The sequence below is a fragment of the Saccostrea cucullata genome, unplaced genomic scaffold (genome assembly GCF_032062105.1).
Source record: "Saccostrea cucullata isolate Sc308-1 unplaced genomic scaffold, CSIRO_AGI_Scuc_v1 ctg1064, whole genome shotgun sequence".
Taxonomy (NCBI): domain Eukaryota; kingdom Metazoa; phylum Mollusca; class Bivalvia; order Ostreida; family Ostreidae; genus Saccostrea; species Saccostrea cuccullata.
The window spans coordinates 83,123-99,961 of record NW_026924085.1 but is presented as its reverse complement, the minus strand read 5'-3'; the positions used below and the strand labels follow the sequence as shown (position 1 = coordinate 99,961).

Here is a 16,839-nt window from a genome sequence, read left to right as displayed (position 1 = left end):
ATTGGCTATCGTGTAACCACATGAATGTGAGAAATACCACTTTCCTTAAAAGATTTAGAAAAGAAAACTTTTTTATCTTTTCCTTCAATTGATTATGGTTACACATATATAATATTTTACATAAATATCAGTTTTAATTGCATCAGAAACTGCAAGGAATCTAATAACTGATATGCTACAATACTTAACAAAGATTTTTCTGATAAAACATATATAGGCATTTCTAAATATTTTTGTAAAGCGAAAACATCGATTTTTGAAAGTGTAATATTACTATTAAAAAGCAAGACAAATACGTAAATACTGTTTTCAGACAATAATATATAGAGGGCATCAAATATTGAGAATAACACAAAGATGAGAAACCTCTTTGTCTACTGAAAGCAAAGCAAACATTTTAAATGAAGACCTAACATTTAAATTGCCCTTTTGATTACTTTATTTGAACTAGAAATGAGAAGTTTAATTTACATCGCTTATCATTCAAAGAATGAAGCATTCAACAACGTGTTTACGAAATGTTTGAATAATATATTCTGCATCTTCTCATAACGTTAACATTTCATCATTTCAAAATTGCCAAACCCACGAGATTTAGGCAAAGTTTTGCAGTAAAAGGAAACTTTTATCCAAAAGACTCTTGTATCTACTTCAACTATATAAGAAACAGGTTCAAGTGTCTCGGTACTTGTTTGTATACCGTCCACTGATATTACATGTTAAGTTATGACAAAAATTCTACTGAATGTATATGTTGTTTTGAACCAATGCTGGGGGATATATTGTCGGGTCTGGCATGGGATTCTTTTGTGCCGTGTAAGTAGTCAACGGGGGAATCCTTTCTTAAATAGATAAAGTAAAGCACACTTATAATGCAGTGCCAGGTACGGATTCGTAGTAAGTGTAAGTCGCTATATGCATTAATTGTGAACTTATTTTATAAACAAATGGAATGAAAATCACTTTGGTATTAGCGTCAATTCTTTATTATCGTGTTAGATTATCTATAAGCTATTCTACTGTATTATTATAGGCTTATCAACTTGTTTTCTGTGTCAACGCTACCTTGTTTTATTATTGTTTCTGATGAGAGTTTTATTCACTCTGGTGAAAGAACATTCTGTTATTTTTTGAATGAAAATCAAACATTTATGACTTATAACTATCTATATTTATAAATATCATCGGTCTTGTATACATTCTATTTCAAATATTTCGCATAGATATGAACATAATATTTTGCTTATTTCAACACTGGCTTAAACATTTTTTGTGTGTAATTTTCAGTTTCTCATTCAAAGAATATAAAAGATAAAATACAAGGATGGAATAATTCATAATTTTAATAATTAATATTAATTACATGTAACTCAATTTGATACATTTCATTGCAGCAAACTGTTTTGCGAATTATACCTTGTACGACACAGAAGATTTTAATATTTGTTTAAAGTACTACTCAGAATTTCAGACTTACGAAAAAGCACGTCAGAATTGTCAAGATGAGGGAGGGGATCTCGTCAAAATCGATTCTAAGAGGAAATATGAAATCTGCAAAATGTATTTGGGTAATATTTTTTTTATAGATTTTGCTTCCTAAAGTTAAGTTATAAATTTAATCAAAAATAATTATACTGTAAAATCACACATTTTTGAAGGGTGAAATTTTTGTGGTTTAAGGAAAGTACTTTAGTTTAATATGGATTTGTTGAGGTTAAGGCTTTGTCCAGTAGTAAACTGATGAAAATTTGCATTCAGTGGTGTCATAAATTCCTGGGTTAATTTCTTCATACCTTGAAAACAACGATAATTAAACCCCAAAAGAAAGAGCCATAGCTGCCTTACCGACGAATCGGCCTACTCAAGTATTTAAAAGGAAATCACCTGTTTCTATTTATAGATACATGTACCTTTTCAAATCATAATCAATCCACATGTATGTATCATTTGTGAGCCAGTGTTATATTTTCATAGTTGCAAGTTTGTTGCATGACAGTAATTTTACTTCTTTAATACTCTTATTCTAAACAAGATTGTTTGAAAATTTTAAAAATAAAACAGGCTAGCAGCTATGACTTTGGGTCATTAAAATTGTTTAAAACTGTTTTTCCCCAAGATACTTTCAATGTGTAATGTTGCATTATATATTTCTTTTAAAAATTATTTATACATATATATTATAAAATAATAAAACATAGGAAAATGCACACAAGAAAAAAAATAAAATCGTAGTACACACAGTGAGACTCTAACTCACGATCATTACATCTTCAATCCAGCAATCATACCACTACGCCAGGAAGTCTTGGTAATCAATTGGATAAAATTAAGACAGATTGTTGAATTTTGAAATAATTTTAGAAGAAAAATTAAATACATATTTTCAACATTTTCAATATGAAGACCACCTTTAACCAAAATTATCTAAGCGTAATGAAGAGCAGTAATATCCAAATAAAATTATTCAGAAGTTGTTTTTCTGGTTAAGGGTGGTCTTTTCCTACAGTTTGTCATTGTTTAGGGGGGTACCTCAGTATTTACTATATTCTCCATATAAACTGAACGATTTTTATAACTATCATATGAGAGAACTATTAATAATTGAGTATTATTTTTGTGTGAGTTGCTTTAAGGCATGTATAAACTAACATTATATGACAAAATTTTTGTTACACAAAGTATTTAAAAAATCATTACTGGAGTAGGCGAAAGTGACTATCAAATGCGCTATGGCTCTTTTGTGATTTGACAGTAAATAACTTTGAAATATTCAAAATGGTTATATTTATCTGCTTATGATCAACAGTGAGGTTTATTTTTGTTAAGTCAGAAATGGAATGTCATTAATGGGCTAAGACAATTTAAATCTCATACGTACCTTAAAAATTGATTTTTTATAATTGAAATTAATGAGTACTTATTATGCTTTCTACAAAATTATTGTTATTTGCCTGAGGCACCTAAAAAAAAATAATGTTTGCATACGCCCTCCGGACGCGGTTAAAATAATTTGGTCGGTGGGTACAAGGAGAATTCTTTTATTATCGATAAAATTTCCACATATTTGTTAACGAGACAAGAGGAATAAGAAGGGGAAAAAAAAAATCTTGTCTTGGAATGTAAAATGTTTTTTAGTCGGGAAAGGGCAACCAAACAAATTTTTGGAGATGGTCTTCTGTTATTTTGTATCTTTTCTCACAGAATCATTTAGAGCGCTTGGAGAATTTATGACCTGGGTCCAAGCCGTATTAGAAAGCGGAACTTGGAAATTTCATGATGGAACATCGATCCCGATGGAAGGGGCTTGTGAGATTCAAAATTCAAATCTTCCTGGAGAAAATAATATGAGAACAAAAAGCAAAAAAGGATTTATCTGTTCTGATATGCCTGGGAGCGTTGAAAACGGCTACGTCTGTGAGAAAATTTTGAGAATAGATTAGTGAAATTCATCATGAAAATTGTATAATATTTTTAACTCTCAGTTCTGTTATCTTCTTTAAATTTGACCCCATTTGTACGATTTCATTGAAAGGGGTTCTTTACTGAAAACACAAATCAAGTGTTGTCTTTTTTTTGACAACTTTTTTGAAAGGTTTATCTTGGCACGTACATAAGAAATTTCTAGTAAAGCGAGTTCGAACTCGGGCTCGTAGTCTGCCTGCTTAAAACAAAGAGGGGTTCTGTTCTGATATGCCGGAGCTTTCCACTACCGAGAGTTCTTTTTAACCCTCTTAACAGAAATCAAAATTTTGCATTTTTAATAAAAATTTTTTAACAATATTTTGGCTTTTCAAGTTTTTGTAGCTATTAATCATAAGTATTGTACTAAAATGCCGGTGAAAAAACTTCTTTCTTTACTGGATGTGGTGCCTATATTTCCTCAAAATGACTGATAGCAAGAAGGGGGATGTTTTAAGAGTTATGTGTTACCTTCTAAAGTTTAATGATAACATTAAAAATGAATACATTTAGTAAAAAAGTAAATTCACAAAAAAATTAATGCTCCATTTAAACATTAAATGTTATTTTTAGATCTTAGAATGAAACAAATACCCAGTAAATCTTAAAACATCCCCCCTTCCGACCATTTAATTAAAACGTGCTAGTCCGCCATATACAACAAATGCAGCCCGAGTTCTACCATGCATTAGGTTTATTAATATGTTAATCTGAGCGAAATTAATATTCTTGGGCATTCTTAAATGCATGTTTTTCAGATACTGCGGTCGAATTTTCTCTAACTCGGCATAATGTAGCAACTTTTGGACTTCCGGCCAAGAAACTGTCATTTATGCTATTGAAACACATGAGCCTAATGAGTCGTTATATGGTGTACATTTGCATCTGCAGCTCTTTTTTTCTTTATTTTGAGAATTTCCAGCATTAACAATGAAAATCAACGGTTCACAGCACAGTTAAGGTTACAAAAAGGAGGCGGAACCTAATTTGTACTGGAAAACTTAACTATGACATCATACAAAATATACGTCATACAAAATAAATTTCTTTAAACGACCACAAAATGAGTTGATTTGCTAATTTAACCACGGCAGTAAGAAATCATCAAACTACATTAAAACTTACTACAACGTGCTGTTTTATCGTTAGTAAAATCCCACATAACATGTTATAAACAAGTCAGTGATCGCAATACATAATTACTACATACATAACACATAATTCATAATTACTACATAAAAGTAGTTATTAATCACAATTTTAATTATCCGATATGAAAAATGTAGTATAAATTATCGCCATCCCGATTATGAATACATTTTTAAAAACAAAAAATAGTCGATATTTCTATTCCGCACCTTAACTGTACTGCGTGGGTATAGAAAATTATTTTCCTGATTGATTCATGAAACCTAATTAAATACTAATTTAGATATATTTATTATATACTTAATGTGTATCACTCAATTTTACTGTTGATTTTACGCTATCACGTGACGTCGTGATCCGACTTTCTGGATCACCACACTGTGGGTTTCTGAATCCATTACACCACTCTCTGAAACTGATGACGTAGTACGGAGGAACATGACGTTATTTTTCTTGTGCGTTAAAAAGTAACTTATTATTATGCTTCGCGTCTCGTTTGATCTGATGATCTGCGCCTGTCAACTCGACGTGATACGGCCCTTCGGATAAAGTTTCTGTTATAATAGTATATATTTATTACTTTTTAGACTGGTTTTCTGTCTATCAAAGTACAGATTCTATTGGATGTGGACGTGTTATATATTTGTCTTGTTTCTGCTGGTCCTTTACATATTGTTTGCGAAGGAAAAACATTTCGGTATCTGAAAAAAGGCAATTACAAAGTGTGTTAATCATTTAGAGATCAATATTTCAATGCTGCTTTATTTTTCAGATAATTCTTAATCTTTATTCAAATAATGTCTTTCTTGCCAGGTTATGAATTACAAAAAAAAAAAAAAAAAAAAAAAAATCAAATTTATGCCTTAAAATTCTTAGATTGTATCACTGGGCTACATTCAGTCACACTACATTCAGTTTGAAGTGGTATAATGTATAGAATACATGTACATGTATTTAACATTAAAACTGTTTCCATCGTTTTATGAATAATGGCCGCAATAATGTAGCTCTTTCAGATATTTTCTAATCTGATGTTTTCTGGTAACAATTCCACAGCATCTTCGTAACGGTGCAATTATATTTTTTCGCTCTACTCAACAGCCATGACAGTTCATGCGGGATGTACGCGCGCAGTATACAGAGACTTTCGCTTGAAAATTAGAACCGCTTAATGAACCAAATGTCAGTAGTATATAAAACAGCGATAGTTTTACTTAAAATATGATAATTTTTAACAGATCTGTTCCCATGTATAGATCCCAAAGTTACATTGGCTATCCCCCCCCCCCCCAAAAAAAAACTATCAAGGTCAGTAAACATGAGAGATTAACTTAAATTGTAATGTTGACATACACGAAATAATAAGCGATATAATTATGGATCATTATGAATATTTTAGGATCGAATGCATAACTACATTTTTTGGAATCCAGGTAAAAAAAATGTCAATAAAAAAGCCATTTACTGATAATATATATGAGCCAAAACTGTGTGGGAGTGAGTCACCTCTGCACTTTCACCATTACGGAGACCTTTAGGAGGTGTAGCCCCCTTCCCCTAAAATAGGAGAGAGCTACTTTATTGCAGCTTATGAAAAAAAATCTCCAAGTATGTTTATTTTTTTTAATTTCAGTCATCGAGAAACCATTGAATATAGGACAGCGATACGCTCCTCTATTTTATTTATGTTTTAACAAAATTTTTCATTAATATGTTTACTCACAAAACGTTGAGATACCTTACCAGGCATTTGTTCAAAGTAGCTAAGGCTAGTGTTTCTTATATAACCCTTATGGGGGAAAACGTAATATTCCAAAATCAATTATTTATATTGTTTTGAATATTTCCCGAAAATTCAAAAAAATTATAAAACAGATATTTGAGGATAATATCGTGTGACCTTAAGGGAACATTCGATAGATTTCACACACATAATGATGCTCTGATGAAGGGGATGAAGTCAAACAGGAAAAGTAGGGATTAAGGGATGACGTTAAATGTACATGTATCTTTCCCGATTCGTTGAATTGGAGAAAGTTACAATAAAAGTGCATCTTAGTGCCATCACTGAATAACCACTGATCATTTATCTTTTCACCCTGTATCCAGACCTTATTGGAATCGTCAGCTGCAAAACGTCCTGAAAGAACGAAACTTGTGTAATAAACACATCAAACTTGTTAAATCCGACATGCACTGGAATACGAATTTTGTGTCAGAATAAACAGTGTGCGGATTGTACAGTGTACAATAACATGATAATAAGTAGAATGCAAAAGAAATTTTACGTCGAATTCCTCAATGTGACGGATTACGCAGGTGTCGCAGTAAACAGGTTTCACGGTACCATCTTATTGAATCATAATACCATATATTTCATAATACAATTCAAATTATGAAATATGTTCCCTAACAGTGTATTAAGTGGTTACATTAAAGCCAAATTGTGAGGGATGGGTTTTTGTCTACATTGATGATTCGACTTTGAAAAACAAATAAGTCAAAAATTCATTCTTATGCCGTACTGAAATTTAAGATCAATAGCGTTCAATTGCAAGTAGTCGTACATGTAATTACCAATTTCAAAGAAGATAGCTTGGATTTTAAAAGGACAATGGAACTTACCTATGTGGCCTTTTAAGATGTCGTACTTGTGAGAGGAATCAATTTTAACTAAATCTCCACCATCGGCTTGACAGTTTCCTACAGCCTCTGTGTAATTAGCTGATATCGATAGGTATCGCAGGCAAATATTGTAATGTGTGTAGTCATACATGACATAAGTAGATGGACAGTGTGCTGAAATAAAACAAAAGAATAATTGTATGCTGTTTATATTCTTTGGTCTTTATTTATTTATCTATTGATAAATATGTTATTGAATTATTGATTATTTTTATTAATTTATTTACTATACTTGTTGACAGAAAAATGTTGTTCAAAAAGATTTGATTTCGTCATTTATGAACTTTGGAGCCTGAAAATGCTTGTTATCTCCATATTTTTCATTGAAGAATAATATGATTGATTGATTGTATTCTGTTTAACGTCCCTCTCCAGGTAATATTTCACTGAAATGGAGACGTCACCATTACCGGTGAATGGCTGCAAATTTAGGCCTATGCTCGGCACTTACGGCCTTTGAGCAGGGAGGGATCTTTATCGTGCCACACATGCTGTGACACGGGGCCTCGGTTTATACGGTCTCATCCGAAAGACTGCCCCATTTAGTCGCCTTTTACGACAAGCAAGGGGGTACTGAGGACCTATTCTAACCCGGGTCCCCACGGGATAAGAATAATATGATATAACAGAACAAAGTTTTGTCAAGGAATTCAATTTGCGAATATCTTCGAACGATGAAGACCATAAAATAATCGACAGAAAAATAAATGAAATCACACTATAATTGGCTTTATTGATATGCATCGAATTTTACTTTTAATGTTAAAAATTTTCCTAGTAGCATGCAATGTATATGTGTGCATGAAACATAAGGAGATAACGAAAATTATTCAAGATCAAACGTCCATTAAACAGTACAAAATAGGAGCAGAGCAAACACTGGAGGTTGGATCAGGTGCCATGAAGGAGTAAGTATTCCCTGCAGAACGTTAACCCGCCGTCTTCTCCGCGTCTTGATCGGGAAATAGCGGGAAAATCCGTCGTCATTTCCGTGTTTAAATAATGCACTAAGAATTAGTATGAAAAACGTCAGTAAGTATTTGACTCATGAACAATGATAAATGATCAATGAAAACTTTTATTTGCTGACAAGTCCAATGTATCGACCATAGAGCTTACGAAATGACGATTTTAAACGAGACAGCTGAAATCGTTGTTTCATCAACTTGTTTGTCAAAATATCATCATTAATTTCCCTCGAGTTTATCGTATTGCCACGGCTTTCGCACACTATAATAACTACATATATATCTATTTTATTTTAAAGATATTATTAGTGGAATTCAAGTTGTTAATATTATTCTTACACAAACAAATATACGATTCGATATCAGTGAAATATATATGAAATTTTGCCTGGTCTATGACTGAGCTTTTTCAACAAAACTTTTATTACAAAAGTAATCTAAAATAAACTTTAACCTAACAACATTATTTAAAGGATAATAAGTTTTTTATCAATAAAAATCGTTCTTTTTTTTGATTTTTTTTTTATTAGCCAGTCTTTTCTTCTCGGTGACTTATAAACTGTGTGATTCGAAGCAAAGTGTCGGAAATTAAATGTATAATGCACTAGCGAGAGATAAAGAAAAAACAAACTTTGACTGTTAATCAGCGAGGTGAATTCCGAGGGTTGAGTTAAAAACTTCTTTTCATGGGAATTAAATCCAAAAACACATACTATTTGATACTTACGAGGCTTATAAGATTTCCAGCTGGAATCATTCAAAACACTTCCAGGGGAATCTTTACAACACATGCAACGTCTTCGCAACACATCATGACTAAACATGTAAAACCTTCGAGATGTCTCTAAACACTTCGAGAAGCAATGTAGACCGTTTCTTACAGCGTTGAACTCTTGACATGAGTTCGTTGGAAAATCGAAAACCTTAACTGCATAATTAAAATTTATAACATTTAAAACTGATGTTTTTAACACAATTCCTAAACTCACGAAGCAGATAAAACATAACTTTAAAAACATTTTCATCACCTTCAATATTCTTGATACATTCACGATTTCAATGCTCTCTTTGACCTTTTTGTTACTTAAATATTTATACATCCACAGATTAATTTAGAATATCCATATCAAATTTCATTTCAATGCATATTCTTTAATTATAATTATGCAGATTTACCTTGTTTGATTGGAATTATTGACACTTCAGCAAATAAAGACTGCTAAAGTCTAATTAAGTAGAGAAAGTTATACATGAAAGTGAGTGTCCAAGTTCTGATAAATATCAAAATTTATTTTTTTTTTATGATTTAGAATAATAATCTATATTTTCATATTTTCTTTTTGTTTGTTTGGATTTTTTTTTTTGCTTTTCGTAAATAAAGGCTCAGTCAATTATCTTGATACAGATGACAGTTATAATTCACATCAGTACATGTAAAAACAAGTTATTAAATAGAATTTTGATTAAACCATACAACATTCTTTAGCTTCCATTAAATGATAAATTTGAAGATATAAAAAAAGAGATTGATAACAAAACTCCAACCAAGATAACCAAAATATGTCGACAGAGACCCAAGTCAACTCCTGGTGTTTCGGAGGTCCATGTTTGCTCTGCTCTTATTTTGTATTGTTTAATGGACTTTGAGACTGAATACTGTTCGTTATCTCCATATTCTTCTTGAATCAGGTACCAAGGAGGAGTATGTTACCCTTATTGGCCGGTTACAACAGTCATGAGCACTTTTGCTTTGATGGAAGGAATGTTCAAGAGTTAATTAAAAAACAGAGGATCTACAATAAGAATCAACCAAAATACAACCAAATAACAGGTTATACTTTCCAATAAGATCCCTTAAAAAAACATGGATTTTACAAAATGTTGAAAAATCTGTTGAAATCCCTGCTAGTAGCATAGTAGCAACAACTTATCCGTAAGCACACGTAATCTGCATCCGTTTAAAATCATAAACGTTTTTAAAGCATGCTCATTAGTACTGAAAACTTTGAGGTGACATACGCACCATATGTAAGCAGGGAAAGGTGAGATGAGAAGATGATAAACTGAAGTGATCTTGTTTGCCAAAGAATTTAGTTGGTCAATATCATCTCCATTCAGTAAATTTTTAAAATAAGAATTGTGAGATCATATGGTCTCTTTTATTCTTATATCACTTTTAGTTCTTATTTTACTTTTATTCTTATATTACTTTTTGAAGGCTGTGTAACGGTATCTTATAGTATTATTCTGTTTTATTGTTATGCAATGTTTGTTTACATGTCATTGCTCCGCGCGAGCAATGCCGTTACATAAATGACCCCGTTAAAAAAGATTGCTCCTCATGAGCAATGCATATTATGTATATATATAGGCCGAGTGAAAGCTTAGGCGCGGTCAGTCTTATTAATTCTATTACGGGATATACATGTAGGAAAAAGTGCAGTCCGGCCAGTGATTTATTATGTGTGAAACTTTGGATTTTATTGTGATGTAAATAAACTGTAAATAATTTTATTTTGCGTTTTATTTAACCTAAAGCGTATGCTTTAGAGGTTGGAGAATTACACTCACATGGATTATTAATAAAACTGGAGTTATCTCACACTTGGATTATTTAAATAGAGCCGTTTACCGCTCGACGGCGCTACAGCTGGTACATACATCCTTTATGTCTTCCTTATGATAATGAATTACTCAGTGTTCACATTTAAAGAAATTTTTTTTAATTTAGGAATATTTTTATTGATAACATTGTTATCAGGGAAAGAACTTCACAGTACTGTTAACGATTCCCGGAGCTTAAAATGCATTTAAAACGTAACACTGCGTTGCAAAGCTGAAGTTATGTACTTCAGTACGCCAAATTCATACAGAGAATCTTCTAGGTTATATATAAACATATTTGTTACGATGTCACATGACCTTGTTGATCACGTGACGGTCGTTTTTTCTTTTTCGGAACGTTTCACATAAATTCGGCGCAGGTTATTAACACATTTATTATTAACTTTTTGTCACATAAATAAACTGGATGCATCCTTGTGAAACCGATATGTGCTTGGGAAAAGTAATACTATTTCTTTGGAACAATTTATTTCATATTATCTTCTACTTACCGACAAATCTGAGGGTATTTTCCGCTGAATATCGTCATCTGTGTTAAAACAAAGCCATCATACATTTTTCCCGAGCAGGATTCAGTTAGAAATGAAACTCCTCTTACATATTTCCACAGAAGATATTAAATAAATCCTCATTAACAACCTGCGCCAGGCTCTTTTAAACACATATTATGAATTCTGTCTCTGTCCACGGGTATAAAAAAGGGTATATGTCAAACGTATATTTTTGTACGAAGTTTGAACACGATGACTCTTAAACAAGAGTAATAAAGCAAAGGTATCTAAATAATTTGGATACATTAGACTTTTGAAAAAAAAAGATAAAAACACGTTTATTTTAAACTACATGTAGCATTCTGCAACTTTATATGCAGATTGAAATAAGAAGTAAAGTTTATGACACTCTCCCCTTCATTACAGCTCAAATATGCAGTGACATGACGTCATTTTCAATTATGACATCATACATCTGTAGTTCAGAGAAGTGCATGCAGAGGGTACACTACAATATTCTCTTGGAAGCTTTATCGTACCTGCGTTATTACAACCTTTCCTCTAAGAAAAATAAACAGATAATAAACTCGTTATTCTACTTAAATTTTAAATGCCCTATTAAACTAACTTTATGTTTTATTCTATCAAATTCAAAAATTCGAAATGCACTCATCTTTTTCAAGAACGAAAATGTTAAGCCAGAAATCAAAAACTCAATGAAAGAAGCCTTTAAATGTAAATTTGATATGAATTATTCATAAATGAAATCGTTATGCAGCATGTTTAGATTTCTAATGCATACTGCCTATGATGAATTTATAATGCTTTATTCGTGTCCTGTAATCAATTTAAAGACACAAACATATTTAATAAAGTCCATAGGACTCATTTAGAACAATCAACATATTGACATTGTTATATGCTGTTGCATTTTCACCAACAAAGGTATATAGATCGCACTTCATATTAATTGACAAGTTATCAATATCATTCTTTTATTATCTAAATTATTCAGAGAAACATACAACTTGATTTCATGTAGGTCATAAAAGCTACTGAATTTATTTGCAGAAGGTGTTTCAAAATAATTTCGCATGATCAAAGAATTTGGCTCTTTGAATTAGAAAATAATAATATTAATGTCAAGTTTTGTGCCCGTAAAAATGATTTTCACCATGTTGATGAAAATCATAGTATATAAAAATGGAATAAGAGTAAAACAATTGTCAAATAACTAACAATTATTATGTTATAACCAGGGCTCTCCATGGACCGTTTATCATGGTGGCACCACCACATTTAAATTTTCTAGCCAAAGTTAAAATTTTAGAGCCTTGGTAAGATCGTCTTTTTACTTACGGTAAATTGATAATTTAATTATCAAATTGACTTCTTAACCTCAAAGTTATGAGGATCAAAGAGCAATTTATGATAAGTGTCTTGAATTGCCCCTTAAAATGAATATATTAATTTTACTTTATATGTAGCTCTTAATTGCACGGATATATATACTTGAGTTCTTTATTGATAATTTTCAATTTGGTCAAACTGCGATTAATTTAGAAATATAAAATCATAAAAATCACGTTTGCCCGCCATGTTAGCATATTTTATATAAAACTGCTTATTTTCGAGCAAGTTTTCATCTAGAAAATATTGAGTGCAGACTAGATCAAACTTAATATTTTTACCAAAGATGTATCTATCCAAGACTATTCACTGACAGAAAAATTTTGAAAGGATCATTCTCTACAAGGCCGTTTTGCGGCCTACAATGACTTCAAATTTTCAGAAAGTATATTTTTTCTTAAAAATTGCATGAATCGTTAGGCTTATGTTCCAAGTTAATGATAAATGTTTATTGGTAAATGATACAAAAATATTTATTATGATATAGGGTCACAAAGCAAAGTACTATCGGTCCGTACTAGCATCAGAGTAATGGAAAAACTTAAGAGGGTGGCTGTGTTAGATAACTCCTACGCATGTCATAACCACCTTTAACCAACACCAAAATTTGGATGTAAACTTCTTATTAGCATAAAAAGTGACTAACAAATTATGAAGTTGGTTAAGGTGGTTATGACAAGTTCACGATATTCGCTGGAAAAGCTAACTACTCACAATGAAAGATATCACCATATGCTAATTATTTCTTTTTATGAACTTTTGATTAGAGTACAATTTTCTGTTGATTTACTAAGAATTAATAAAAGTCATGCACGTTTACTCAAAAAATGTCAACCTTTTAGTTGATAAAATCTAAAATCAAAGGACTGAGAAGAAATTACACGCGGAGAAGTCTCGTTGAAATGTCTGCCAACAATTAGGAAAAAAAATGAAAATAAGTGAAAATAAGTTATTTATTATAATTATTAGTATTTATAATGATAGTTAAGTTAATCTATATATGCCACTTCTCTGTATTTCCTTAGTGAGTGCTGCGCATGATCGTGGCATATCCTTATCACTACATACCTGGTAAATGTTCTATAATTATAAAAGCTATATTTCATGTAGCGGGAAAATACATTTCCTATTTTCTACGGATACACACGTAACTTTTATAGATAGAGAACTACTGATGGGATGGTTTTGTATATTAATATACAGTTAAAGTATATCGTTGATGGAGTCAGCAAGATTCCAGTTCCCCAAGAGCAAGTCTATTTCCCGAGGCGCTGGCGCCGAGGGAAATAGGCTTGCTCGAGGGGAACTGGAATCTTGCTGACTCCCGAAATGATATACTTTAACTGTTTTATTATACCGATACAAACAAAACATTTGAAAAAAAATATTCAATTCTGTATTCAGTAATAATGTTTAAAAAAAATGAAAAAATGAAGAAAAAAAACCCCACAAAAACAGAATACAGTCATGAAAGGAATTCCATTTTATCAATAAATCAGTTTATTGTCCGAGTTTTTACCTAGTAATATCGAAAGTAACATTACGCAAAATTGAGCACGCCATTTCTGTTGTTGTTCGCTTCCAGTAAACTGGTTCTTTTTGATTGATTTGGGACCAGTTGACTCGCGATGCATTTCGATTCACTAGTGAATATTCATGAGTTTATCCGGAACATTTTTAAGTTTGTCGTAAGTTGAAAGAAAATGTCAAGCGTTCCAAATAGGTGTGTATCAGTTCATCAAAAAAAAAAGTACTTTTTAGCAGGGAATCAGTCTGTTTTGCAGGGAATCGGTTTATTTACGGTGATTTTAAGGAAATCGGCAAAATATATCGATTTACTTTTATATAGTGAAAAATCAGTAGAGGTATAATAACAGTAATTCTCGACCCGAATTTTCAAAAATACATTTTTCGTCCGAGTGTCATAGGACCATTACACAGTGTACATGTATCTTAATTTGTTTATTAGGTCTTAATTGAGAGGACTCAATCTATTTATCACATTTTTTGATAGCATCGATATACGTTTCGAGAACAGCAGTCCTGTCTTAGAAAATAATTATAAACCGGTAAGGAGGAGAGGGGTTCCTAAATGTCATAAGTGTTTGATAATTGAATGTTGCTTTACTCCATTTTAGGATTTTAATTTCATCCAGATAAAGATATCATCGACTTAAGATCAAGTGTCACAATTTTGATATATGCATTGTTGCATTATTGGCTAACGCCTACATGGGGTTGGACCCCTTTTTCTTAAAGATGTTATCCAAACGACCCACTTTTAATACCTTAGAGTTAAGAAAGGAATTGTCACTATTCATTTCAAAAAACCGTAGGTTTTTATGCTGCAGTGGGAAAGAGACTGAATTTAACCCCTCAATTTTCCCCTCAAAAAGAAACATAAAACCCCTTTGCGTCCATTTTGTACCTGGGATGTTGTAAAACTCTGTTAGTGTATAGATAAACTAAAACTTCAAATATGCATAGTGGAAGGAATTATTAAAAAGCTTTCCATTTTATTGCTGTGCCGTGGTGTGGTGTCTTAACTTTTATACAAGTGTATGCATATAGCTGAGATGACATTTATAATTAAATATATCATGAAGCATTAATAGCTAAATAAGATCACAGCCATTTTTACGATGCTTATTAATTTTACTTAAAGATTTATCTTTAAATGCAACTGCTCTGAGTTTTATGTATAGACTATTCACATGAATATGGATAGTCAACATGTACTCGCATTGATATTTTTATGCTGCATTTTAATTATTTTTTTTTTGTTGCCAGTATTAAATTTATTTTATTAATTTCTACTTCACTTTTATTTAATCACAATCAAAATCCACTCAGTGGTGGTGGTTTCAACATTTGAGACAACTTTTATAGTTCAATAGAAACTAATTTCTACGAAAGCCCAGAAGGCTCATTCGAGATTCAAGTTTCAAAATACAAGATTCGAAATTCGAGATTCAAAATTCGAGTTTCGAGATTCAAGATACAGACTAACCAATCAAAAGCGGGTTTAATACTTGATTACTCCCCTTTATTATGTGTTTACTATCAAGAAATCGTTTAATATAATCATAACAAATGGGTAAATTGATTAAATTACAATGCAAGAAAGAGTGTTATATATATATTAGAATGAAATATAGATAATTATTTGATTTTTGACCAAGAAGATATACTTCAATTTATATCATAGCTTCTTAAATATTAAATAGATTACTTATATCAAGAGTATATATATTTTTGTATTTATAATGTTGTTTACAAGGTTGTTGACATAATAATGAGTGACTAGTCTCTAAAGATTAACAATAACCCCACCCCACCTGCCCATTTTTCCAAACACAGTGAAAATGTTACTTTGAAAAACTTGAAAGGCAACATAATATTGATACACAAAAATCGCGTTCATTTGCTCATAGAGTAAATACATAAAAATTAAGCTTTCAATTACTTATCTTGGTCTATGGCTTTGATTTCTTGAATTAATTCAAAATTATATATGTGACGCGCCAAGCAAAAACCTCCCTTATCGAAGAATTTTTAACTTTTTCAGTTTTTTATTGATTCTTGTAGAGTTTTTCTTTCTCTTTCTTTTGATGTATAACATGACATATATTTCTGTACATAAATGTATAAAAAATCGCATGACAAAGACGGAATATTTACTTTGACGTACAGTGTACGCGTGCGTTAACTGCATGGATTTTTAACGTAAAATCGTAAAATGACGTAAAGCTTCATAATAATTTGATGATATTTATTATTATTAAACTTTTGATTTGATTTCCTTCAAAGTATCAACAATTAAGGATATTTTCATCGTAATACTAGAAAATAAACATTCTAAAGTATATCTTTGAGAAACGAATGACGGGGGGGGGGGGGGGGACCGAAATGAACGTCAAGGGAAAAACTCAAGACAAAATCAAAAAATCTTCTCTTCACCTGGGAGATCTTCCAATTTATGGCGTTTTAATACAGTAAAATGGCAGAAATCTACATCACTGCAATAGTAAAAGAAATTTTGCAACATTTGG

General features: G+C 31.4%; 1 protein-coding gene across 1 annotated transcript in view; it reads right to left on the bottom strand.

Moving 5' to 3' along the window:
- LOC134265673 (uncharacterized) overlaps nt 1–16,839 on the bottom strand; it is a 31,209-nt gene that overhangs the window by 6,001 nt on the left and 8,369 nt on the right. Inside the window, exon 4 of the mRNA XM_062747891.1 lies at nt 7,234–7,407. Within this exon, the coding sequence (XP_062603875.1) occupies nt 7,234–7,407 (174 nt within the window). The remainder of the gene's footprint in view (nt 1–7,233; nt 7,408–16,839) is intronic.